The sequence below is a fragment of the Sapajus apella genome, unplaced genomic scaffold (genome assembly GCF_009761245.1).
Source record: "Sapajus apella isolate SASKATOON/1434 unplaced genomic scaffold, GSC_monkey_1.0 scaffold22, whole genome shotgun sequence".
Taxonomy (NCBI): Eukaryota; Metazoa; Chordata; class Mammalia; order Primates; family Cebidae; genus Sapajus; species Sapajus apella.
In genome coordinates this window covers 13084074-13111676 of record NW_022436962.1, presented here as the reverse complement: position 1 = coordinate 13111676, position 27603 = coordinate 13084074, and the positions used below count along the sequence as shown (strand labels likewise).

Here is a 27603-nt window from a genome sequence, read left to right as displayed (position 1 = left end):
GAGAAACTAGAGATTTGGGAGCCTTGTGAACAGTGATAATGGAAACCACGAGATGAACTACAATTCACAGGCAAAAGAATATGGAAGTAGAGAAAGATGCAGGTAATCGGCCACGCGTGGTGGCTCATGCCTGTAACCCCAGCACTTCGGGAGGCTGAGGCGGGCAGATCGCTTGAGGTCAAGAGTTTGAGAACAGCCTGGCCAACATGGCGAAAACCCATCTCTACTAAAAATAAAAAAAATTAGCCAGGAAGGGTGGCGTGCACCTGTAGTCCCAGCTACTTGGGAGGCTGAGGCACGAGAATTGCTTGAACTCAGGAGGCACAGACAGCAGTGAGCCGACTTCGTGCCATTGCACTCTAACCTGGGCAAGAGCGAGACTGTATCTCAAAAAAAAAAAAAAAAAAAAAAGAAAAAAGAGAGAAAGGTACTTCACATTTCTGAACTAGGCAAATAAGCTCATTTCTTTTCTCATAATATACAGGATCTATGGTAAGCAGCAGCACAATTATTCCAGTAAACACAGGGCATGCCTACAGATATAAAAAGTTCTTTGTAGCAACTTTTGGGTTCAGTTGACTTTTATCCATCAACTAAATTTTCTGAAATTTAGGAAACCATCTAAATATGGAATAAATGGTTTTATTTACCATGCTGAAGAAAAAGAAGTCAAAATGTCTATTTAAATATTTAGCAGAAATACTACCTCAAAAGTGATTTTACATTTTTTAGGATAAGCGATTTTAAGTGTGCCCAACGATAAAAAAAAAAAAATGTGTACCAATCACGGGTCATTACACGGAGGATAATGGGAGCCACTGTCTGAGAAACGACTTACCAAAACGGAAGGAAAGCGAATGAGAAGCAACACTGTGTTGCTGGACTAGAACTGGAGGTTCTGGTGTGAATGCACCGTTTTCAGTATATGGATATGAAAGTAAGTTTAGTTATTAATGTGAAGCAAATTTAGATAACGTGCGTACATATGTGTATGTATACATGTACACAATTCCCTGGCTCTGACCACGGAGCCTGGGATGAGTGGCACCACGGCAGTCGGCACTCCCATCTAACCTTTTAAAATCACATCCTACTAAAAGCAGGCAGGGCTGGAGGAGAGAAACCTGGAATGTCTTATTGTCAAAAAATATAGCAGTGACCAAGTAGCTAGGGGACATGTCAAAAGTACACAGGGGCTAACTTGAAGGTGCTCCCATTGGCCATATTTGAGGCCAGTTAAGCATCTAAAGAAATAATGACGGAACGAACTGTAACCCACCAATCAAAGACGAAACTACAAGTCCATACTAGGATGGGTTGAATGTCTCTTCTCTGAAATGCTTGGGACCAGGTGTGTTTCAGGTTTTTTTTGTATTTTGGAATATTTGCATTATCCTTATTGGTGAAGCATTCCTAATCAGAAACAATACCCTTAATTGTTTACAGGAAATATATACTAAAGTATTTAAAGGTGATAAGCCCGTTGGGTGGGGGCAACTTACTCTCAAATGGTTCAGGTTCTGTACTTGTAATTTTTCTGTTTGGGAATGTTTCAAAATAAAAATGTTTTTAAAAGTGTAATTTCCTTTTTATTTGCATCTGTTTATGACTCAAAAAGTTATTATGAAGACACTACTGTTGAAGATGAATATTTTAACATGGAGTTTCAACAAAGTTACTTCTTGAAACAGCAGATATTTTTATATAATGTGATTTTAAGCATGTATTTGAACAAAACTAAAACATTAATTATTACGAGTACATAAAAAGATCAGTGAATCGATGTGCTCTTCTAGGCTGAATTAAGGTAGACTATTTAAGGTTTTAAAAAAGTTTGGTTGGGGGAAAATAAGTTTTACAAAACCCATGCTATCCAAAATTAAGATGACGTGTAGCAGCAAGAAGTATTCCAATGTCTCATAACCAGTTCTCACAAGCAATGATGAGTATGCCTTACTTTAAAAAAGTGTCAAACAAATAGAAAAATCTGAAAGAATTTACTAAGTGTATCAATTAGAGGTATCCGTAATAAAAGAATTCAAGTCTCACAAAAATATTCACAAGTGAAAGTCTTCTTCTACCAACTTCTCAGAGTCCTTCTAACCCCCTCTTGACTTCTGAAAGATGTGATTTACCAAAATCTGGTTTACATTTAACTTTTCAGGGACACAAGACCTGAAAAGAAAGGTCAGATAATACTGACATTGCCTCATGTTTTTTCTTTGCATCAATCCTTCTCCTGCAGGTAATCAGAACTGAGACCATGTGGCACAGAATGAAGCATTATGTAACATGTCAAATACCATTTCCTGTTCAACAAAAATCTCATTTTTCTCCAGTAATAAAGAGGTGGACATTCTTCTTGGACTGTAGCATCTGTGCCGCCCGCTCCACACCAACCACGGCAGCTAACCTCTGGGCATCATACTTGGAGTAGAGAACAGTGCAGGTCCACGTGGCTTCTTCTCCTCTGTTGGTGGCTCTCAGCATATTACAGATTTCACTGTAGAAGTGTGGATATGTTGGCAGTTCATAGAAAATCAGGTTCCTGATGCCTTTTATTGTATACCTGTTAGAATTGGAAAGAGAGAGGCTATGTCAACTTGAGAAACAAGCTCTAGGAAAACTGCCTAAGAGTTGTACAGAGGCATAGTTCACGCTTTTGCTTCCTGCTATCGGACAAAAACAATGGCACAAATAACAGAACAAAAGTTATTGCAATTTGAGGTGGCAGCACTTATTTTGTGACAGCATATTCGAATTCCTAATATTTGGCTTAAAATAATGATAAAACAAATACGCATTTCTTGATCCTACTCAGGGTAGGCTGAGATATTGTGGGAAAGAATAGACTGGGATTTAAAAATCCGTCACAGAAAACTTAAAAAGCAGGCACTTAAAATGAAACATTATCTTTATTATAATCAGGCAAAAAAGAATGTTCTATAATGGAGATCAGGTCAGACCCAGTACATAAAATAAGCTGCACAAATTGTAAATACACTCCCATTAGTCTTTTCTTGCCACTCTGGAGACATGTTAACTCCATGGCAGATGTCCCAAGTTCATTCATTTACAAAACCCTGCCTGAGGACCCGCTAGGCATCATGAGAAAGCAATTAGTTTCAACAGCTTATGCATTTCCACCTCTTTCTCAGCTGCACAGAGCTGCCCTGTGGTGGGGGGCGGTGTAGACCCAGGGGACTAACTCACGGTATGGTTCAATCAGGTTGAGGTCACCAGTTCCCTGTGGGATTCCATAACAAAAGGTTTTATATGTTGACAAGGTTCTGATTTTTCCTGTTGGTTTCTCTCCTACACTGAAGATGTTACACTCCCTTGGGGATTTTATTTCTTTCACAGAAGATAAGTTTTCCTTGTCTTTTTCCCTCATGGCTTATCCTGATCTCTCTCTGGAGACCCTCCGTTTCCAAACTATGACTGTGATCTATTATGTGGCTCACCTTTCAACATCACCTTTCCATAAAAAAGGAATTCTAATGGCTAATGAACTTGAATAAGTTATTATACCTCACTAGTTCTCAGAACAAACAAAAACGACACTGAGTTCCACTTCTGCTTAGAATGCATAAAACTCAAGAGAATACTGCTCCTGTACTAATAAGAAAAGGTCAGATCATCTATTATACAAAAATGTTCCTTTTCTTGAGCCCAGAGAACTGCCATCATGAGGCAATCAGGTGATTTAGGTGGTGAGCTGGTGTATCTTTAATAATTGGTCCTCAGTGGGAGAAAGGGAGGGTGCTAATTTGAAGGATTTGTCAGTTTCAAGCTACCAATGTCATGCTGCTGACAGAGATGTGCAACCAGGTCTCAGGAGCCAGTGTGAGCCAGCTTCAGCCCACCATGGACTGAGTTCCAAAGAGCAGCACTTCTGAGGTAGCACAGGACACATGAACTCCTGCACCTTAGGCAGAGCAGAGGAGAAAGATGGCCTCTGCCAAACAAGTGGGTGGTAAGAAAATAGATACACTTTTGACCCTTTCTTAAAGGTCAAGAATAGGCTTGCCGGATTTTAGAACCCCAGGGATCCCCGGATACTCCTTTAGTTCATGTCTACTCATGAGCTCATTCCAGGGGCCGGCACTGGGTGCCCTGGAGAAAGACTGGAGGCAAAGCAAAAGACCCGAGGGAGAACCCACTGGTGGTAGGGACATGAAAGCTCACCTATTTTCCAGGCCTATTATTGTGAAACCCATGGCAAAAACCTGAAGCACATGGGAGAAAGGAACCACCCTGCCCCCACCCCCAATCACAGGCAAAGGCAAACCCCTTGAGGGGGAGGGTGAATAGAAGCAAAAATTGTCTGCCCTTCAGGGAAGGGCAGCAAACCCCCACCCTTCCATTTCTCCCCCACACAAGACTTGCACCCAGTAAAAAGCATTCTGCCCCGGGGGAAGGGGTAAGAAACCTGTTCAGCCCAAGTTCCTGTACTGATACAAGCAGAGTTCTGCCACGACTGGGGAAGGAGCTATATACACTTGACCACAAAGATTCCTCACAGATAAAAGGTAGAGTCTGGCTGACACGGAGGTGGCGGGACAGGAACCCTGAGAAAGCCTCACCCCCAAAGCTTGGAACATAAAGGGCCTGCCAAAAATTGGGCTGGACCAGGGGAACCCCCTCCCCCAGACTTCATGCCTTGCAAGGAGATCAAGCAAGAGGCCTCCTGTGAGGTGGGGTCCGAGTGTGGAGGGAGATGTTCCTCTGGCACATGGGTCGAGGCCTCAGTGATGGCTGAGCGATCAGGACACTGAGAAAAACCCTCCAGCACTGCAAACCCTACACCAAGCCCGCTCTCTGCTGGAGCAATTTGAAGTCTGTGGTGTTGGGAGGGCATATATAGTAACGATCAAATCCTGACTAGATTGATAGCACCCTCACCAGTGGCCTACAAAAACGGGGTGCACCTGGACATAAGTATTATTCACCTCGGCCTCCACATTCTACTGAAGGTTACAGAAGACACAAAAAAGCAAGAAAAAGACATCCAAACAATGAGATACCATTATGACGATCACATGAGCAGCAATAATTCAGTCCATGGGGTTTTGCAGAAATAGGTCAATGGAGCATAAATTACTTTGTCTATGAATTCGGGAGAGATACGGAAAAGACGAGAAGGAGCAGATAAGCAGCAACGCATGACACGTTTTTAATTGTGTACACTCTGTGCTAACAAGTTTTCCTTTCAAAATCTATCCCAACAAAATAAGTAGGTATTTCATCAAAATAGATGCATATGGATGTTTTGGGCATTACTATACACAACAGCAGAAAACAGAAAAAAAAACCCTATATGCCCACTAAAAGGAAGCTAGCTTAATTAACCAATGTAATACTACGTAGCCATTAAGAACAAGGTGATGTTTACCTCACACATTACTTATTAATTACATAGCCACACTGATTCAGCGATTTTAGAGATTTGGCATCACCAAGAATGAGACAAAGTGACATTATGTCCCTCTCGATGAGGTGGAAAGTACATAATATTCCCTAAGTAGAATTCTTATCAAAAGATGTTTATTCTAAATCAGTCATCCCCAAACTGCTGCACATTGAAATCACTTGGCTGGTTGTTATTGTTTTTAATACTTATGTTTGGCCTGCATACCCAGACATTGTGATTTAATTGGTACTGGGATGTGGCCTCGGCATTTGACTTTTAAAAGCTTCTATTCTAATGTACAGCAAAGTTTGGGAACCACAGATCTAAATAGTAAGGGAACAATTAGATAAATCCAGACTGTGAGACATTCTACAGGAAACCAGACTGGACTCTTCAAAAAAAGAGTCGACGTCATGAAAAAGTAAAAAAGCCAGAGAGTGATGGGGGTTTCTCAGTGTTAACACTGCTGACGTTCTGAGACAGATAATTCTTTGGTGCTGGGGGCTGTCCTGTGCATGAGGGTTTAGCAGCATCACTGGCCTCAACCCTCTACAGTCACCAGAAGAATCCTCCAGTTGTGATAACCAAAACAAAAATGTCTTCAGGTAGTGCCAAATGTCCCCGAGGGAGCAAAATTGTCCCCCAATTGGGAACTAAACTAGATTAAAGAAACAAAAGCAGTAAGTTAACCAAATGCTATATATGATCCTTACGGAATCCTTTTTGGCTGGAGGGGAAAGATCTATCATGGTCATTTTGGTGACAACTAGGAAAATCTGAATATAGACTAAATATCAGATGGTATCATTGTAGTAACATCAAGTAGTATGATAATGGTGTTATGGTTGGATAAAAGAATGTTTTTGTTTATAGGAGCTACATGCTAAAATATTTCGGGGTAAAGTATCAATGAAGACTCCCGCTACTTTACTTTCAAATGGGTCAGGAAGAAAAAATAAGAGATGTGAGTGGGAATAGAGAGAAGATGGGTATGTGCAAATGTGATAAAATGCAAACAGCTGGAGGAATTTGGGGCAAAAGGGTTTATAAATAAACAGATGTTTACTGTTAGTCTCTAGCGATTTTCTTTCAAAATGAAATCTTTTCATATAAAAACCTGGATGAAGAAAGGATATGATAGGGCTATATACAGTAACTTAAAAATACATCCACAATATGCAAACACATAGGCCAAAATGTTAATGTCTTTGAATATTTTTTCAGTGAGCACATAAAACATCTAAGACAAAGGAAAAGATTCCTTAAAAGAAAAAGAGATTCCAATTTTAGTTTAGTTAGTTTTTTTTTTTTTTTGAGAGTGAGTCTTGCTCTGTTGCCCAGGCTGGAGTGCAACCTCCGTCTCCTGGGGTCAAGCTATTCTCCTATCTCAGCCTCCCGAGTAGGTGGGATTACAGGTGCCCACCACCAGGCCCAGCTAATATTTGTAATTTTGCAGAGATGGGGTTTCACCATGTTGGTCAGCCTGGTCTCGAACTCCTGACCTCGTGATCTGCCCGCCTTGGCCTCCCAAAGTGCTGGGATTACAGGCATGAGACATCACATCCAGCCAATATTTTTTTTTAAAAAAAACACCTGTGTGTGTGTGCATGTACATACACATACACACATGCACACACACATTTTTCATATAAAAAAGACAGAAAAAATATACCAAAAAGAGTATTTGTATCAGGGCAGTGAGATTTTTAACCCAAAATTTCCAAGTTCCCTATAGTAACTGTATAATACCCTCATAATCAGGAAAAACAAAATAAAACAAAGCCATTAAGTGTTATATTACACACACACACACACACACACACACACACACACACACACACACCTGTCTCAGTCCCAATGCACCCACAATAGAGACTAAGTATCTCCTGGCAACAGAAAACATGACCAGAACCTCTTCCAAGGGGCAGTTAGTGCCAAGTTTCCATAGCTTGAGCACCCCTTCCCCTGCCTTCCTCCTCCCTTGCATATGCTTTGTCTTCAGTGACCCCCTACAAACACAGCCTAACCATCCTGACAGGACCTTCCAGATGTCTATTTCACCAGTCAACTGTTAAAGACAAATGAGGCAACCACAGTGAACTTGAAAGGCTAGCTCCTTTCTCTGGTCCATAAAGACCAAGTCTACTACTTCTAGAAGTTGGATTCTCATGTAGGGGAAGGGAGTACGCAGAAACTCCCCAACAGCCATTCTGAACTCCACAAATCCCACCTCCAGTTTCTGACTTGCCTTCTGGCTGAGATCCTCCCTGCTGTGGTGACCCACTGAAAACACTGGAAAAGAGCTGTGACCCATTGCTGGGAGGGTAATCATGACCAAATGTTCACGCAATTCTAAGATTCTGCTAGTTTAATCTTCCCCAAATAAAACAAATCTTCAGGTTAAAAAATTTTTGCTAACTCAAAAATGAATTCTAACCTTCCTAAAACTGCCAGCTGTCATAGAGAATATAAAAACAGAGTCAGATACTACAGTTTAAAATACATGTACATTTTCCGGCTGGGTGCCGTGGCTCATGTCTGTAACCCCAACACTTTGGCAGGCTGAGGTGGGCAGATTACATGAGGCCAGGAATTCAAGACCACCCTGGCCAACATGGTGAAACCTCGTCTCTACTAAAAATATAAAAATTAGCCAGGCGTGGTGATGCACATCTGTAATCCCAGCTACTCTGGAGGCTGAGGCACAGGAATTGCTTGGACTCGGGAGGTAGAGGCTGCAGTGAGCCAAGATTGTACCACTGCACTGCAGCCTGAGTAAGAGTGAGACTCTGTCTCAAAACAAAACAAAACAAAACAAAAAACCACAAACCAAAAAAAACATGTACTTTTTCCAAGGTCAAATTAAAAAAAAAAAAAAAAACAAATCATAAAGGCATTGCACACCAAACACCCATCATCACCTTGGTGATCTCTCAAGCAAAAAATTCTATAGTTAGAAACCTTGAGATAATTAGCTGTTGCAGAACTCTAAAGTACATTATTTTCATTCATCTTCTGCAAAAGAAACACCAATTAACCTAGTCCAGGGCATAAAGCAAATGGCATATGCTGAGATTTGTCCTTATTGTGACTTTGAGGGCAACATGGTTTGGTAAATAGACAGTGTAATACAGGGGACTGTCCTGCTTAGAAAGGGCTCCATGCCCTGTCCTTGAAAAGCTGCTGAGATATTTAAGAGCAGTCCTCATCCCAGTTTAATTCACACTTGCTATAGACAATCACACTGGGAAGTTTTCCAATCCATCCACTTCACTTAAAGGGCTTGCTTTCATTTCTCAAGAGGATAGAAAGCTAAGAGCTTTTAAGACCTGATGAGTGCAACTCCCCCAAATACTTTCCAACATGAATTGAAACAACAACTTACTGCAACAGGGCAAATAATGATGCCAACAAGCAGGCATTCATTAACACTCTTTGGCCAAACAGCCTTCTCTGGGTAGCCAAGAGTGGAGCCTGGGAAACACAAATTCAGTCCTCAACTCTCTAAGAGCTCATGTCATGCCAGCTTTGCTATGCCTTGGCAAAGTGCTGGGACTCCTCCTTCCGCGTCCTGATAACAAGAACGTATCTGGGGAGCACCAACCTAAGCATAAACTAAAAGGTAATGCAATGCCAAGGGGCATCACGTAACGTGCTCCGAAGATTTAGAAATTTCTGGTGTATCTATTTGGGATTCTCTGAGAAAATGCACCCATTATGAGCTAATAAAACAGTAAAGTCAGAACTTAAATCCACTGGGTAATAGAATGTAACTTACATACCTCTACAGGCAAGGGCTAAAAAAAAGCCTTTTCCAGACTATGTACTCACAAGAATTTAAAATAAAAATCTAAAAGTAAAATAAAAAAGCCTTTTCTCATTTATCAACAGAGAGACTTAGCGAAACAATAAAATATATAAGCTCTAGCACTAACCCAAACAGTAACAGAAGGCTCAATATTACTAACCTCTAATTAGAGAGTTTTTTTTTTTTTTTTGAGATGGAGTTTCACTATTGTTGCCCAAGCTGGAGTACAATGGCGTGATCTCAGCTCACTGCAACTTTTGCCTCCTGGGTTCAAGCGATTCTTCTGCCTCAGCCTCCGGAATAGCTGGGATTACAGGTGTATGCCACCACACTCCACTAACTTTTTTTTGTATTTTTAGTAGAAATGGGGTTTCACCATGATAACCAGGCTGGTCTCGAACTCCTGACCTCAGGTGATCTGCCCACCTCAGCCTCCCAAAGTGCTGGGATTTTAGCACCGGCCTGAGTTTTAAAAAAATAACAAAAAGGCCAATCAACTTATTTTGTCAAAGTCACCTGGTAGGCAATCTAAGCAAATACTGAAACCCTTCAACATTCAACTCAAAGCCCTTCCCCTTTTGCCTTCTGCAAACATCAAGGAGCCCACAGTCCTAGTTCTCCTTGGTTGGAAGTATCTGTGCATACCTCAGGAACACTCCAACTGTCTGGAAATTGACACTGTACTCAGCCTCCATCTCCCCAGGAAACACAGGTCTCAATACTTTTGAGGGAAAACAAAGGGAACACGTCTAGACAGGGACAACTCAAGTGAATACAGGGAAGGTCCCTCCTGCAGGAAGGACATCACAGAGCTGAACTACTCTAGACAGGGACAACTCAAGTGAATACAGGGAAGGTCCATCCTGCAGGAAGGACATCACAGAGCTGAACTACTCTAGACAGGGACAACTCAAGTGAATACAGGGAAGGTCCCTCCTGCAGGAAGGACATTACAGAGCTGAACTACTCTAGACAGGGACAACTCAAGCGCCCTGTATTCACTTGAGTTGTCCCTGTCTACAGTAGTTCAGCTTTGTGATGTCCTTCTTGCAGTGTACAACCACAGCTACACCCCAGGTCTATAGACAAGGTATGCTTTGGTTTCTACATCCTTCTTCAGCCATGCCCATTTTGGGAGAAAACTAACCAACCAAGAAGATTCCGTCCCCACCAAAAACCCTCTGGGTACTTTGTGAGAGCGGTAGAGTGAGAGATGACCTTGGCACACCACGAAGCCTGCCATGCACTCAGAGCAGGCCATGATTTGTTCTGCACTCTCCCTGCAGAGAGGAGGCTTGAAACCTGGCACACTTACCTTTTGTAGAAATGGAAGCGCTCTGTGAAAAGCAGAAACTGTTTCTCTCCTTGAAGGAAGAAGTGTCTGGCCCTGGAGACACCAGATTTCTGCGTGTACTCGCAGATGTGGGTAAAATTCAGTTCCTCCTTCTTGAAGTAATTTCGAAGACGCACGAAGTCAAAGTAGGAGGGGATATAGATGAGCGTGTGAGACATGACTGCATCACGGTACTGCGGCAAAATCTTGTTCACAAAGAAATTAAACCTGATTTGGAATGGCAAAGTGCAAAGTTAATGTTCTAGAGCTAAGCTATGGTGTTTCTTAACTGTGTGACCCTGGGCAAATCACAATCTTGTGTGAAAGATTATCTCCCCAGAGGCCAATATGATTTATCTCCTCTCAAAGAGATTATGTAAGGATAAAACCTGATAAGCACACTAAAAAAGTAAGTGTCAACACTATTCATTGTAAAAAAACAGATGTAATGCATTATATCCTAGAGAATTATTCTAGGAAGTATACGCCATGCTATTCATTCATTCATTCAGTCAGTCAGTCAGTGAGTCAACAAATAATCATTGAACATCTACCATATACTAAGCCCAACTAAGCTACTTTGGGGTTCACTAACTAAACACGATGAAGAAAAACAGAGAAATTATCTACACAATTAGAAAAATAGTTCTTTCCCTGAGGGGCTTAGAATTAACTTGCTGACATGAGACACTTTGTAGCATAAAGCTGTGTAATTTCAAAATGCCACAGTCAAGAGGGAAAGAGTCCTGATTTACAGTAATAACCCTGCCACTAACTATGAGAACTAGGCCACGTCACTATTTCTCTCTGGGCTTCAGTTTCCTCCTCTGACAAATGACATAATTAAGTTAAATTATCTCATCTGATTTGGTAGACAGTAATCAATAAAAGCAAAATGGAATCCAATTCTAGGATTGCACAGCCAAGTCAAATCTCTCTATGTGGTCCCCAGGGGCCTGATGGGAGCAGTGAGTTACCTGGCATCAATCACTGACGCTAAGTTTTCAGCTTCCATCCTCTGGAAGACATGTGGGAGCTGCACCAGGACATGACTGATGGAACCTGTCATTGGGACATTCCTCACAGCCACCTGCCAGTAGTCAATGACAGCATTAGGTGAACAGCCATCCCCCTTCTTGAGCAGATGCTATCCCCTCCTTCTGCCTCAGGACCCAAACAATAAACAGTGCTCATGAAGATACTGAGGAAATAAGATGAGACCCCACCTGGCCTTGCATGTTGACGCAGTACTTGTTGAACACTGAGTTGATCTGGGCATCCTGAAGGGCCCCAAACAGCAGTGTCTGGCGATAGTACTTTGACCAATTATTGAGGTTCCACATCCGCACTCGAGAAAAGTCTACCCCATGTGAATCCAGGGGTAGTAGGTTCATGTGATTCATCAAATGCTTTGAGTGGAAATAATACCACCATTAGTGTTTATTGAGCATTTACATGTTGGACATTGCTAAACATTTTACGAATCTATCAACTCAGAATCTATCAACTCAGTTAACCCCAAAAAGTATGTACTATCATCTTCTAAATTGCAGCAAGAAAACTGTGGCTCAGATGGGTGAGTGACTTGCCCATGGTTAGCCAAACATCCCCAATAAGGAGATAAGTTAAAACTGGCCACTGCCTGGAATTTTCGAAAAGGATCAAAATAGTACCTACAGGAATGTTCCTTTAAAATGAACTTCTGAAATGCCACACTGGTCTCTCCAGGGACCCCAAGTCCCAGACTTGGACAAGAAGGGAAATGACGTGGAAAACAGAGCCGCTGTCCCTCAATGACCTGGTTCTCCAAACATTAGGAATATTCCCAGTATCATCCTACCTGCCTTTTCATCAAATTTAAGAATAAAACTTGACTATGCCAAAATGCCTTTTCCGTTTTAATTATATTTTTACACTGTAATAGATATTGAAGGGTAATGAGTACTTTAAATTTATTTCCCATTTTAGAAGTAAGTACTACCCTTCATTTGTCCCAAAATTCCTGCAAACTTCGTCACAGGGTTGCAGAAGGGGTGAGTTCCCATATGCCTTAGAAAAATAAACCTATAGTTCCTTAATAAGGATTGCTCCAAAGCAGTTTTTCAATCCTGAAACTGATAACATGACAGAATACGTGGAGAAGGAGAAAAAAAATTATAGTACAAATTACATTCGGGAGATAAAAACATCCTCTGTTTCTCTACAAAACAAGATCCAACATTAAAAAATCTTGAGAAGTGTTTTCCCATCGTCACCAGACCAAACAAAAGAGCATAACCAAAAACCACAAGTGGAATTATGTTAGGTAAAGATGTTCCTGGTGAGGACCCATCCATCCATTCACCCACCCACCCTAAAGTTAGTAGAAACAAATTTTAAGGGAAAGAAATCTTTTCTGGAGATTTAAAAATAACTGATGGGAATTTTAATCTCTAGATAGTTTAATTATGGACAATTGGTGGGTGGAAAAGGAGACAAAAGACTTTTTCAAAGTAGAAAACGTGGAATGTGTCCTTGCTTCCAAACAGTTTTAATCTGGACTTACGTAATACTTTAGGACTTAAACCACTGAGCGTCTTCTCCCTCTAAACGTGAATACTATCCCACTGAATGTGAATGGCCAGCATTACCAGGACATGCTCCCAGTTCTGCATCAGGTAAATGTCAGCTTGATCAATGATGAGAAGCTCAATAGAAGACAGAAAGTCAAAATCTCTCTTCTTCTCTCCTTCTCCACCAATGATGGTCCTCAAGCCCAGAGGGGAAGCAATGAGGATATCTGACGAGTAAAATGGGGCATAGAGCCGGATGCTTCTCTGAAGTATTGCCACTCCTACATAAAACAGCCAAGTACACACCAATTCATTAGTCACTACCAAGCCATTACCCTCCACCCCCTCAAAGCAGCCACTACTTCTATAGCTTCCACATCTTGTATGTTCCCCTTAGCACGTAACTGTGCTCAAATGCTTTAATTATTAAAACATAAGAACAGGAGAAATCTTACCCTTACATCTACAGTCCGTTCTAGCTCCCAGTTAATAGTCCCTACTTTCAAATCTCTCCTTCACTTCTCACTCTACTGCAATCTAGCCTCTGATTCTCAGGACTCCAGAGAAATGACTCTTGCTAAGGTCCCCGCAGCCCTCAGTCACCAACAGGATAAACACTTTTGAGAGCTTCTTTATGAGGAATGTACAAACGGCACAGAAAGTATAGCTGCCTTGAAATGCTCTCTTCCTTGTTAATCGTTCCCATGACTTCAGTGTTCACTTTTGCCTGGCCCTTGTCCATCTTTCCAAATCCAAATAACTCTTCTTCCACAAACCGATAGATTCACTCGTCAGTTCTGCTCTCATGCTGCACAAAGCTTTGGGTAAACTGACTCACTGATCACGGCTTTAACATTACTATCACACCAATCTGTATTACTGGCCCAGATCTTTTTCCTGAGCTCTAGAACAATATGCCAACTGCCTGCTGGATAGCTGTGTATGCTCCAAACAAAACACCAGCCCTCATCTCCTTATGCCTTGCACTCCACCATACCAAAGCTTGTGTGAACCGTAGGTCATTCCAAGCTTAGTCACCCTGATGCCTCTGCAACGGCAGTTTCCTGTCTGAAATGTTTTCCTCCACTCAGCCACCTCCCTTTGAAACTGGCTAAATCCTACATGGATTTCCACCTAGTACAGAAGACACCTCCGCCACGACATCTTTCCTAACCGCCCCATCCCCATTTTGGGTAAGGGGGATTGCTTTAAATGCTCCGAAAACCACCATTGCATACATATCCTGCCCTGCCTGTTCCCTGTCATAGGCTGGGTTTCCTTAGCAATGGGAACTACAACTTTTATTTCTACATTTATTTGCATATTCCCAGCTTCTTAACAGTGTCTGGCACACTGTAGATACTCAACAAGTGTTTGTGAATTAGGATATGTGACTAATGAACATTTTCCCAAGAACTTTACTCTGTAAAGGTATAAACAACCAAAGTCAATGGGAGCTGAATGAGACAAGCAAAAATGTAAAAATTTGGGTGGAAGTCACGTGTGGAGATTATTCAGGGTAGGCATCTATGTAGCAGACATGGGGAAGTCCACCTTATGTACAGACATTCAGTTTATTCAGCCTCCCCAGAATGACCCCATCAGTCCTATCACTTCCTAGAGCACCCCTTACAGCATCTGACTATCTGCTACCAGCTATGGGTGTGCTTACACACTTCTGTTACACACTTCTTATAAATTCCTGTTATAAATGTACATGTGCCTTTCATACGTGGCCTCAGAGGCCCTCTCTATTCCACTGGCCTAATGTCCACCTCACTAGCCAAGGCAAGACTCTCCCATGGCAAACAACATGTCTCAAAGGCACACTGGTACTGTTAAAATGTTAATTAGACATTTCCATTGGGAAGATGTCTAATTCCAGCTTCCAATCTCCAGCTATGTTGACCTTCACACATTAGGTCTCAAAGTTGCTAAGAAAGAATTACCAATCCTGAAGTGGTCATCAATGTTGCCCACAAACACAGCTTCATAATCCTCAGGCCTCTTCAAGTTGGGTGGTCTCTCCTCGGGATCTGATCCATATTCTCCCTGAAACCTCTTTTTGTTGCTCACAATGATTTTCTTCTTGCTGTCGCCCTCGAGGAGGCTGATGAAGAGCTGCACCACCCGCAAAGCAGCTTCCCGGAACGGCACCACTATCAGCACCTACGCAGACAGCAACAGCAGCCTTAGTGGGGGCCAGAGGGAGGAACTGGAGCTCGAGGTGAACCTGCTAAGGAGGTGGAGCTAAAAAGCTCCAGGTAGAGCACTGGTTCCCAGCCAGGAACCATACCTACTTCACCCGCTTTGCACAGGGCCTGGCTCAAACCCAGAAACGGAGCACCTTTCATAACCCCAGCACCATGGCCTGCGGGCTTCAGACCCATGGCTCCATGTGAGACATTTCTCAAGCAGAATTTGGAAATACCTTTTACAATACGCCAATGCCTCTAACAGATATACTTACGAGTAAAAACTCAAGGACATAAACACATGAGCTCTTTGAGGGAGAGAAGTGTTACTCCATTTTTTTGTCTCCCACAGAATTTAGTCTAGTATTTTTATCCATAAGACCCACTGAATAATATCCACTTCTTTGGAACAAGTAGAGAAGAAATGAAGCAGTTAAGAAAAAGGATTAACATATCATTGCATTTTCAGTGCATTCTCTAGCACATTCTTTCAGCTTTCTAAGCATATTCAAAAATGTTTAAAGTTACTGTTGAGAATAAAAACAGAAGATGCTTAATACATGATTAATTTCTAATTTCCTATTGTAAATAATATAATGGACATAACCCCAGTTAAATCATGTAATTCACCACATTATAATATGCTTCACAGATAATCTGCTTCTTATTCTTCTACGTAATTCCAAATGAAAACAAGTAACCTTATAACCCTGATGTTCAAGCCCCAAGGAGTGCAGTGGATTCAGCTTGGTAGAGTATAGATTTCAGAGGAACTAGGTTATTGTTCTAGCTGTGACACTAAGTAAGTGTCGGGGCTTTGGTTTCCCCCACTATTACACAGGGGAGTTTGACTAAGAAATCTCTAAAAACCATATTAGTACCAATTCTAGAATTCTATTAAACTCAATGAGAAAATTCTAAAAAGATGAGGTTTCTTCAATATGGTGAGATGCAGTTCAGGGCTGGGGGACGAGACCTGGTTCCACAATAACGTAGACAAAATTGAAAATCATTTCCTGTTAAGGCCTCAAATCCACTGGAGCTTAGACTTATGAGCACAAACTCACCACTTTAAGCAGTAATAACTTTACAGTGGCAAATGTGAATTTTTTTTCAAAGGCTGATGTACGTATGTGGCTTGGTGAAGAGAATCCATAGTTCTTGTCTCATCTCTGCTACTCTGTCCCTGGTTCTCTTTAGCAAAGCCCTCTTCAAATTTCTACAAATGTGGGGCTGTCCGCAGCTGTAATATGGAGGGATTGGATAAAAGGCTTATTAAGGTCCTGTCCACCTCTGACAACCACAAAGAAGAGATTTATAATGGACTTTTATTTATACATGCTTTGAGTTTATCTTTAAGGAAAGTGTCATGAAGTGACTCCTTCTCACAAGTTTGCAGCTACATCCACTGTCAGAAACAGCCCACTAAGCTGCTGCAGGGCTGCTCTGACACTACCTGGCCTACTTAATGTGCTCACATTTGGCCTCATTCATTATGCCAGTCAGTTATTAAATCACCCAAGTTCCTGCTAAGTGTCAGGCACCTCTATGGCAGTGCCTTGCTGCCTCCTTCTCGAGGGCAAAGCCTTCCTGCTGCACTCACCTTGGGCCTTGTTAACCCTTGGTCTCTGAAATCATCATCATCACCCACTCCAAACTTCTGGCTTCGGCGTTTGCTATTGTTGCCAAGCACCTGGGCATTGGCTTTGAGGACATGATTTATCACATGCAGGCAGTACACGTGGCGGATCTCTTCCCCGTTCTTCAAGGCAGTCCTTTCTGGGTAGAACAGGTCCCGGTAAGAATTCATAATTAAGAAGAGCTCTTTCTGGATTGGCGTAAATGGATTACTTGATTTTTGGGGACCAGATAGGAACTTGCTGTTGGTCTTAGTCCAGGTGGATTCCAGAGGCTTCTGGAGATGGAGTGACTTTAAGTCAATATCCTTTGGGGGTTTAAATGTTTCCAACTTTTGAAACTTAGAGGAAAAGACAAGCTGGCCCAGGATAGGCCACTAGGGGAGAAACAGATCAAGAGCTAAATTAGAAATGAATAACAGTAAATTACATTTACATAGTACTATATTTAGCACATTTTCATGATATATAGATCATCTCATTTAATCCTCACAACAGCCCTGCAAGGTAGTTACCATAATACTCATGTTATAGTTTAGGTTCTGCTGAGGTTCATATGGAAGTTGTATGATACAAAGTTTATACAGAAGAAAATGGAGCTGGGGGCTAGATCCCAAGGTTTCTGACTTCAAATCTGAGATCTTTAACCTATCAGTTGTCCCACAATGTTCTGTGGAATATATTCTGGTAAGAGTCAAAATTCATTCTAGAAACAAGGGAGCTCCGTGGTCAAATATCCTTGGTAAACATCACAAGATTCACAATATACAATAGATACTAAAGGTGCTGACAAGTTACATGGCAAGAAATCTGTCCATTTTGTTTAAATCCTAAGGAATACTATTTTCTACTTTGTGGTATACAAGTTAAAGAATTTTTCACTATAGCTAAATTGCTGATCTAAAAATAGGATGACCTCAGCAATAAAAAGAAATGAATGAATTACTGATAGCTGAAATAACTTGGATGAATCTCCAGGGAATTATTCTGAGTGGAAAAAAAAAATCTCGAAAGGTTACATGCTGTATGAGTCAATTAACATTTTAAAAATCACAAAATTATAGAAATGGAGACAAGATTAGTGGTTACCAGGGGTTAGAAATGGGGGTGGGGCGGGGTGCAGAGGGAGGTGGATATGGTTATAAAAGGGAAACAAAAAATTTTGCAGGACATGTTCTGCATCTTGACGGCGGGGGTAGATACGGGAACATACACATGATAAAATTATATATAACTAAATATAGGCACAGGCACACACAGGTGAACAGGAGTAAAACAAGATCTGAATAAGACTGGCAGTTTGTTTCAACATCAATTTCTTGGTTGTGATACTATACTACAGTTCTACAAGATTTTACCATTGAGGAAAACTGGGCAAAGGGTACAAGATGTCTCTGTATGATTTCTTACAATTGCATGTATATCTATAATTATTTCCTCAATAAAAATTTCAATTAAAAAAGGATGACCAAGTCTCATGAATGGTATCAGCGGTGACAACAAAGAAGCAAAACTGCCCAATATCTGAATAATTTATTTGTGGACCTACCTCAGGTATTTCAAACCAATGAACAACAGCAGTACCTACTGTTTAAATGAACAGTTTTACTGAACACTATGTATTAGTCAGTAAACTATTTCATTTTGAGGTAGGCATTATTATACCCCTCTAGCAGACGAGAATAGTGAATAGCGAAAAAGCAGACTAACTTGGCTTAGGTCAAAATGTGACAGCTCCTTGCAGATGTTGGCCTCCAAATCCACTCTTACCTATCATTATATTATCTGGCACCCACACTCCAGCTTCCTGGTGCTTTTTCTATCTACACCTGTGCCCCAAGTCATATACACTGGTGTATATCATACATTCTGGGAGACCACTAAAACCCAAGACCCCTGTTTTATTTAGAGCTTTCTCCATTTGGGACCAGGATGACCAAGCGACACTTACTTTAAGCTCGTGGGTAGTTTTAGGATTTGTGGCAACGGCCTGAATTTCTTTTTCTTTCAGTTCTTTGTTCACATGTTGAAGAAATGGATCTAATTCAGAAATAAAAAATGTCAGCACACTTAACGCAACTAGAGAGGCATTTTCTGGTATTCCCCTGTGAATGACAAGTTGATCTTCATTGTATTAACTCATCTTTTTTTAATTGACTTTCCCCAACCTCTAGCCAAGTCCAGAGCTTAAAATCTTCTGAAAGGTCCATCTTCCTAAAACATTTCTCTAATTATATTACTTCCCAGCTTGAAAACCTTTGAAGAAACATCTCAGCCTGAAATTTGGAGCACTTTAGGATATACCTCCAACCTGCATCTCCAATGTCATTTCTGGACTATATATATGGCCCTCAAATTCTTCTGCCTCTGTGCTTTTCCTTCCTTCAACCAAAAATTCCAGCCTCTCCTTCACTTCATTTTTGCATATGCAAATATTATCAATTTAATGTTACCCACTGAATCACAATAAATACTTCCCAGGCTTAGTGTGTTAGGCACATTAGCTCCCCTAAAAGGCCATCCCTGGTTCCCTATAGAGTCCTCATTTTCTCAAGTCTCCTACCCTGCCCTACCCACCCCTTCCAACACATACATATATACGTGTCTTACCTGGCAGACTGCATGATCTCTAAGAGCAGGTTTCATGTCTGATTGATCTTGCATTGCAAGACACATAGAAATGATCAATACTCAGCTGAATTGAACAAATGATCCACACGATAGCATCTGCACTCTGACTAATCTTTAGTATTCTGAGCTAGCCACCCAACCTTCTCTCCCAGTCCCACTCATAAGAAACAGAACAAAGTTAAATGACCCATTCAAGCATCCAAACAGTAAAACTTCAAATGAAATGCATCTTGCATTAAATATCTAAGAGTGAACAATAGGAGATAAGAATTCTAGATGCTAATATATCTGTACAAGCAAGAAAACCAGAGAAATTTTGGGATAGTCAAGCTTCCTAATGTTTCCTCCAAAATTTTTAAGTTTTAATGGTTCAGAATAGAGTTTATACTAAAATCTACAAATTCTACGTGTTACTTCTCCTTCTCCTGCAAAATAACCAACAGAACTAAATGAGGCAAATGAGGATTAAAATTTCTGTTTCATCAAAGGTAAAGCTGGGTTGAAAAATGGCAATGGCATCAACGAAGGGAATCAGGATACAGAACAAGACCAGCCTGACTTGCCCACTCAGGCACTGGCTGAGAAACAGGACCTGAGATTGTGGGAACCCATCAAAGCCTGCCACGGGCAGGTCTTGTCCAAGTGACTGCCATTTGGTCACAGGAGTGATCAAGAGTCTGTGGGAGGCAGGAGAGAAACGGTAGGACTTTTTGGTTTTTGAGGGTCTCCCTGGTAATAAAGACCACTCAGATTAGCCCTCCCTGGGTCTTGCAAATCTGAAAAATTACTGCTCCAAAAAGGAAGAGCAAGTGAGGGGTAGATTAAGTATTTTTACTCTTTTTCTTTCTCTTTCCCTGCTTGGGGAGAAAGTCAGAACTCTTCCCTTCACCCCAAGAATGAAAAGGTGAGGCCTGGGAGGCTGGCCTTCCCTACCATCATTCTTAAGCTGTTTGTTCTCCTACAATCCCCTCCCACCCTAAACACTGAGTAACCCTTGAAAAACATAAAATACCTTTAGGAATATTTTTCCCAGCTCTAGATCTAACCACTAAACTGTTTTTATTGCTGTTTGTGCCAATAATAGATTCAATGGGTATTAGTACACAAATTCCGTACTAAGCACCTGGTGAATTCAAACCACACACACTATGCAATGACCTTGTGATGCTTTCAAAGATTTGTCTCCACTTTCCTCTTCTAGAAAGTTGGTTTCCAGGCTGAACAGTGACTCATGTTTTGCATCTGTGAACTCGTCGGACGATGCTCGTGATGTGCCTGGTGGCCCTTCCCCATCTTCCTTTCCCTCAGGGTCAGCAGATAAAGCCACATCTGCAGTTTTGAGAAACATTTTATAAATCATTCACTCACAAATTATACTTCTGTTGACGAAATTTATTTCCTCAGGCTATACCAACAATAATGTTCATTGATACTATTTATCTTTAGGCAAATTCAGGTAGAAAAACATAGATTTTGAAATTAAGCCTAATCATCAACACAGATGTGATGTGTGATGAAGGGTTTTATGTATCAATTTGGCTGAGACACAGTGCCTAGATATCTGGCCAAACATTATTTTGGATGTTTCTGTGAGGATGTTTTTGAATGCGTGTTACATTCATTAATTCACTCATTTATTGAGACAGGGTGTGGCTCTGTCGCCCAGGCTGGAGTGCAGTGGCATCGTCTTGGCTTACTGAAACCTCCACCTCCTGGGCTCAAGTGATTCTCCAACCTCAGCCTCCTCAGTACCTAGAAGTACAGGCGTGTGCCACCATGCCCTGCTAAGTTTTGTATTTCTTTGTAGAAACGGGGTTTCGCCACGTTGGCCAGGCTAGTCTCAAGCTCCTGAGCTCAATCAATCTGCCCGCCTCAGCCACCCAAAGTGCTGGATTATAAGCGTAAGCCAGATCTCTTTTTCATATATACACATATCCTGTTGGTGCTGTTTCTCTGGAGAACTCTGATTAATATACTTCGTTCCAGTTCTAGAAACTTATTCTAAAATAGCAACTAGACATAGTATGCTAAGATGTACATGAGAAGATGTTCAAAGCAGCACTGATTGTAAGAAATAACTGGGAGAAAAAAATGTCTATCAATGGGGTATCATCACATTTTTACAACGGTATACTATGTAATTAAGAATACTATGTAATATATTCTATATGATACATTCCGTATAAGGCCATTATACAGATCCACGTAAATATATATACACACTTGTACTCACATATAAAATCATAAAAATGTAGTCTGAAAGGTTATATACAATGCTAAAGGTATTTATCTCTGAGTAGCAGGGATATAGGGTAACTATATTACCCTCGTAAATGTTTACAGTAAATATATATTATTTTTATAATGATTAAAAAAATTTTCATTTTTAAAAATCCAAAAAAGCAAAGAAAAATAGAAACAAAACAAACTCCTAAGCATGAGTCAATGAATTTTTATTTCAGTAAAACTGATCAGTTAAAATATCTGGAATGATATATAACATCAGAAGGTATAGAAAAAAATAAAGCTGTAAGAAAAACAGGCATTAAAATAGTGAGATGTAAAAAGTCACCCAGATATATTCAGACAATGGAATACTACTCCAGCAATCAAAAGTAATAAGCAACTAATACATGCACAACATAGATAAATTAGAAAAACATCAGAAGCAAAAACAGCCAGCCACAAAAGGATTTACATGATATGATTCAATTTATATGAATTTCTAGAACAGGCAAAACTCATCTATAGTGATAGAAGGCAGGTCAGTGGTTGTCTGATGCCAAGGGTGGGGAACTGATGGCAAAAGGACAGGTAAAATTTGTTGAGGTAATGGAAATGTTCTGTATTTTGATTTTGATGTATACCTTTGTCAAACCCATCAGACTGTATACTTAAACAGGATACATTTTACTGTATGTAAATGCTACCTCAATGAAGGTGATTTTAAAGTTAAAGAAAAAAGTCACCTTGAAGTCTGAGTGAGACAGAGTCCCTGAAGCCTTCCCTAAGTCGTTGGCAGTGTTCAACGACTCTGCCTCTCTTCAACCCCTTACATCTAGCTGTTTTGTGCAATCGCAAATCTACTGTTTGAAATTTTTTATATATTTTTATGTCTATCTTCCATCAAACTTGGTCTCCTTAAGAAAAGAACAGTAACCTTTTCAATAAATTCAGACAGACACAAAGACAGTTCTCCTTTTTCTGTATCAGGAGGTCTTTCACTAGTACTGGTGAAGTCCCTGAAACCACAAACAAAAATGTTATTTCTGCATAGTTGTGCTAAGAAGGTTCTGTGTTTCCATCACATTTCATATAATCAAACTCGGCAAGGTTAAATCCCTATTTTGGATTTATGTCCTTTCATCCAACTCACACAGTAGGATACCATGCCCATGAGGTGAACTGTCTATAGTTCTGGCAAAGATGATGAGCCTATACCAAAGACACTTACTATCTGGACTTTGAGTAGACTCTGCTGCCATCTCTTCTTCCACACTTACATCACTACCACCGCCTTCATCGTTCATTTCCGCATCATCTACAATACTGTCTTCTTCTTCCTCCTCCTCCTCCTCCTCATCTTCCTCTTCTTCCTCAGAAACATTCTTTAATGTAGCAAGCAGTTTGTGGTAGCCAGAAACTTGTTCTGGTTCACTCTCTGATTCATTTTCAGAATCTGAAGTATCTGAACTCTCTGACTAAAAGGAAAATGAAAATTTTAAGAACAAAAACTATATTGTTCTCATTGTTACTCTAAAACTATTATCAAGCCAACATCTATTCAACGAAGCCCAAATTCAAATTTACTTAAAATAGTTAATCTAGCTATGATTGTAGAAGCTCTTCATAGTCTCCAAATTGCTACTGCCCCACACGGGAAGAAAGCGGACGGGCTTTTTTTTTCTTTTTTTTGAGACAGGGTCTCACTCTGTCACCCAGGCTGGAGTGCAATGGCATAATCTCAGCTCTCTGCAACCTCCACCTCTTGGGTTCAAGCAATTCTCCTGCCTCAGCCTTCTATGTAGCTGGGATTACAGATGCGAGTCACCACACCTAGCTAATTCTTGCATTTTTAGTAGAGACAGGGTTTCACCATGTTGGTCAGCCTGGTCTTGAACTCCTGACCTCATTATCCACCTGCCTCGGCCTCCCAAAGTGCTGAGATTACAGGCGTGAGGTACCGTGCCTGGCCAAAAGCTGACTTTTAAAACATAAAACTTCAGGTTATAATGATATTCAATTTATGTCCTAGGCATTAGGCCACAGGTTTAATAGAACAGGACAATTACAAAACAACAAAAGAAAACAGTTTTTTTTTCTTAGTTTGTTGTAATATGATAGGACCTTTGTTCATTTTGCACTGTATCTGTGACTCCTTTATGCTAAGCAAAAAAGATATTCCCCCTTAGGATCCACTAACAGTCCTCTGGTAAGCCTCTATAACAGGGCCTAACAGGCTAGTCTCCTGGGACAATTTCAAACGGTGGCTTCTGTATTAGATATCACAATGGCATTTTTATAGACATCTGCATTTAAAACTAAGTAATATTGCCAAAATAATAGCTTGCATCTAAAATCAAAATAGAAATGTAATCAAGCTTTATTATTAGATATAATCTTAGTGGCAATAAACCAAAACCAACTATTAAAAAGAAGGTATAAAGCATTACCAGTTGACAAATCTGTGGTTTTGCTTCCTTTCTGGATACCCTGAAAAGAAACAGGCAATGTTACACTCTAACTACTAGTATGTACAAATTAGGAAAAAGTCAAATAAGACATTAAATGAAAAAGGCAGAATAAACATTATGTTTTAGATATAGCCATGCAAAAATCACATATGTACTTAAGCAGGGCTTGCAAGAATATGGTTAATAACCGACAAGTGAAAAGTTTAATGAGGTCACATGACAAACACTAGAATCACATAATAACTGGCTCTCATCCAAAAGAAGGATACAACTTGGTTAAAGATCTCAGGGTTCATCTTCTAGCAAATTTCTCAATTAGAATGTCCCTCTAGGCTTGGAGTGGTGGCTCATATCCGGAATCCCAGCACTTCAGGAGGCCAAGGTGGGAGAATCACTTGAGCCCAGGAGTTTGAGATCAACCTGGGTAACATACTAAGATCCTGTTTCCACAAAAAATAAGAATTAGCCTGATCTGATTGTGTGTGCACTTGTAGTCTCAGCTGCTGTGGAGGCTGAGGCAGGAGGACCGCTTGAGCCCAGGAGGCGGTGGCTGCAGTGAGCCAGGATTTCAGCACTGCACTCCAGCCTGGGCAACAAAGTGAGGCCCTGTCAAAAAAAAAAAAAAGAAAGAAAGAAAGAAAGAAAGAAAGAATAATATTCCTCTAACTGATAATAAACCAGCCCAAAGTGGTGGAATGAGCACTGAGATCATTAGTGCACCTAGACATTTCTAGAGAAACCACAACTACCAATACACTTATTTCCTTATCATAATTGCATAGATCAGTGACAAACTCTTTAAAAACACAGAAAACATAATGTGACTATAACTAACAATTTATCTCATATTTTCAAATGGCTAGATGAGCGGATTTTCAATGTTCCCAACGCATATAAATGATGTTTGAGATGATAAGTATGCTAATTACCCTGATATGATCATTACACATTGGGTACATGTATTGGTATCGAAAATACCACACTGTATCCCACAAATATATGCCATCATTTTATGCAAGTTAAAAATAATTATAAACACAGGTCATGTGCGGTAGTTCATGCCTGTAATCCCAGCACTTTGGAAGGCCGAGGCGGAAGGATCACCTGAGGTCAGGAGTTCGAGACCAGCCTGAGCAACATGGTGAAACTAAGTCTGTACTAAAAATACAAAAAATTAGCCGGGCGTGGCGGCGGGCGCCTGTAATCCCAGCTACATGGGAAGCCGAGGCCGCGCCACGGCACTCCAGCATGGGCGAAAAGCGAGACTCCGTCTGAATTTAAAAAAAAAAAAAAAAAAAAAAAATATATATATATATATATATATATATATATATATAAACAAAAACCCACAAAACTCCGCCCACACAACGGGCGTGTCTCTTAGCATGAAATTACAGGCTAACAAAAAGGCCCAGGAAGCACTCCATCTTCCGGCGGGAGAGCTCCAGAATCTCCCCGGCCGAGCACTGCGGGAGCCGGGGAAGCGTGAGAAAAGCCCGGAGCAGCACTATCCGGGAGGGCAGAGTAACAAACTCGAGGATACCACTGTGGCGACTGGGGAACCGCGCCACGCCCCTCCAGACCTGTCATAGAAGGGATGCTCCTCGCCGAAATCTCTAAGATGTTTCTTCCGCTTTTTAGTTAGGGTGTTGAGCAGCTGGCTCTGACTCCGGCTCCCGCGTTTCCCCATAGCGAAAACGTCAAGTTTACCCACTTGCAGGAGTCGCGTTTTTCACCAGGAAGTTACCCAGTCAACATAAGCACGTGGGCTCGCCGACGACGCTTTACGGCGAAGGCAGAGTGCCATAAAGCAGATCCGCTTTACGTCGCGCTCTTGCGACAGGCTTAGAACGTCCGTTTCCCTATTCTGCCCCCCAGCGGGGGCACGCGCACTCGTTCCCATATGTTCTCAGAGCCCCAGAACGTGGGCAGCTGAGGGAACGTGGGAGCTTCCCGGGTTAATGTGGGTCGGGGGGCATGAGCTTTGTGCTTGTGTTTTGGTTATGGAAATAAGTGCGTAAATGTGTAGTAGTGGAGACAGTCGAATGCAGTGACTTTACAGTATACTGCAATAAAAATATCAACCAACATTTAAGGGTGCTTGAACATCTCACTTCATCATCACGACAGTGTTCAAATAGGTCTTGTTAATAAGCCTGATGTTGCAGATGAGGAAGCTGATGCTTAGAAAGGATAGCACGCTAGCAAGAGAAGAGAGAAAAAACTGATGCAACCACATGCTTTTACACTTGGGGTCCGCCACTTGCGTGTGTTATATCAAGCATGGGGCCCCCAATCTGAGATTCCCACCCTCACCCAACTCTCGCGTTTTCTGTAAATATTGGAAGAGTCCCCGGAGACAAATCTGTTCCAGCAAACCTCATTTAACAACAGCAGAAACACATCTAGAGAGGTAGAGTGACTTTACTGAAATCACCTCCAGTCAATGCTAGAAAAGACCGTGAAACCCAGTCCGGTGTCTCATAACTGAACTCGGACAAAAGGGGATGAAAGCTTTTGAAGGTAAAGGAACCGTCTTATATTTTGATTGTGCCGGTAGTTACACCATGTATACAATACGGAAAGTTAAACTGCGGCCGGGCGCTGTGGCTCATGCCTATAATCCCAGCATTTTGGGAGGCCAAGGCGGGTGGATCACCTAAGGTCAGGAGTTTGAGACCAGCCTGACCAACATGGCGAAACCCAGTCTCTACCAAAAATACAAAGTTAGCTGGGTGTGGTGGCGCATGCCGGCAATCCCAGTTACTCAGGAGGCTGAGGCAGGAGAATCGCTTGAACCCGGGAGACAGAGGCTGCAGTGAGTTGAGATCACGCCATTACACTCCTAGCCTGGGCAACAACAGAGTGAAACCCAGTCTCAAAAAAAAAAAAAAAAAAAAAAAAAAAGTTAAACTGTACAGTTAAAGTGGGTGAATTTTAATGTATATAAATAACACTTAATAAACAGGGAAAAGCAAAAATATAAGAGTAGACTCAGTATTCCAGGGATTTGCAAAGTGTGCAGGGCTGCTTGAGACACGGGATAAAGATGGTGAGACCCTTTTCCCAGTAGTAACTTATGATACCATGTTCTATAGAAACAGAGTGCTTAAATCATAAGCCGCAGAATTTACCTGAGTATTTAAGGTAAAACAGGAGCATCGAACGGCTCTGCTATTGGACTACTTCTGTGCGAAATTTGGGTTTTCCCCAATACCGTATCCCACTGTAGAAGTTGTAATAAAACTATTAGAATGTGATTCGTGTCCATTCTAGTGACCGTCTACTACTCTTAATTAGATTCGGAGAGGCTGGGGTGGGGAAGGGAGGACAGGGAAGG

At 41.2% G+C, this 27603-nt stretch overlaps 1 protein-coding gene across 2 annotated transcripts; it reads right to left on the bottom strand.

Moving 5' to 3' along the window:
• Window positions 1-1704: 1704 nt before the first annotated feature.
• UTP25 (UTP25 small subunit processor component) lies at window positions 1705-26046 on the bottom strand. Of its 2 annotated transcripts, none has more exons than XM_032289118.1 (12): window positions 25847-26046; window positions 24243-24282; window positions 23024-23270; window positions 20728-20901; window positions 18890-18978; window positions 16905-17315; window positions 15056-15275; window positions 13185-13387; window positions 11781-11963; window positions 11532-11644; window positions 10537-10782; window positions 1705-2569 (listed from the first exon to the last, which is right to left on the bottom strand). In XM_032289118.1, the coding sequence occupies exons 1-12, from the start codon at window positions 25951-25953 to the stop codon at window positions 2326-2328; spliced, it is 2277 nt and encodes a 758-aa protein (XP_032145009.1). In that variant the 5' UTR covers window positions 25954-26046; the 3' UTR covers window positions 1705-2325. The 2 variants fall into 2 exon arrangements, with proteins under 2 accessions (XP_032145009.1, XP_032145010.1); XM_032289119.1 differs by having other exon boundaries at window positions 20728-20898.
• Window positions 26047-27603: the final 1557 nt, after the last annotated feature.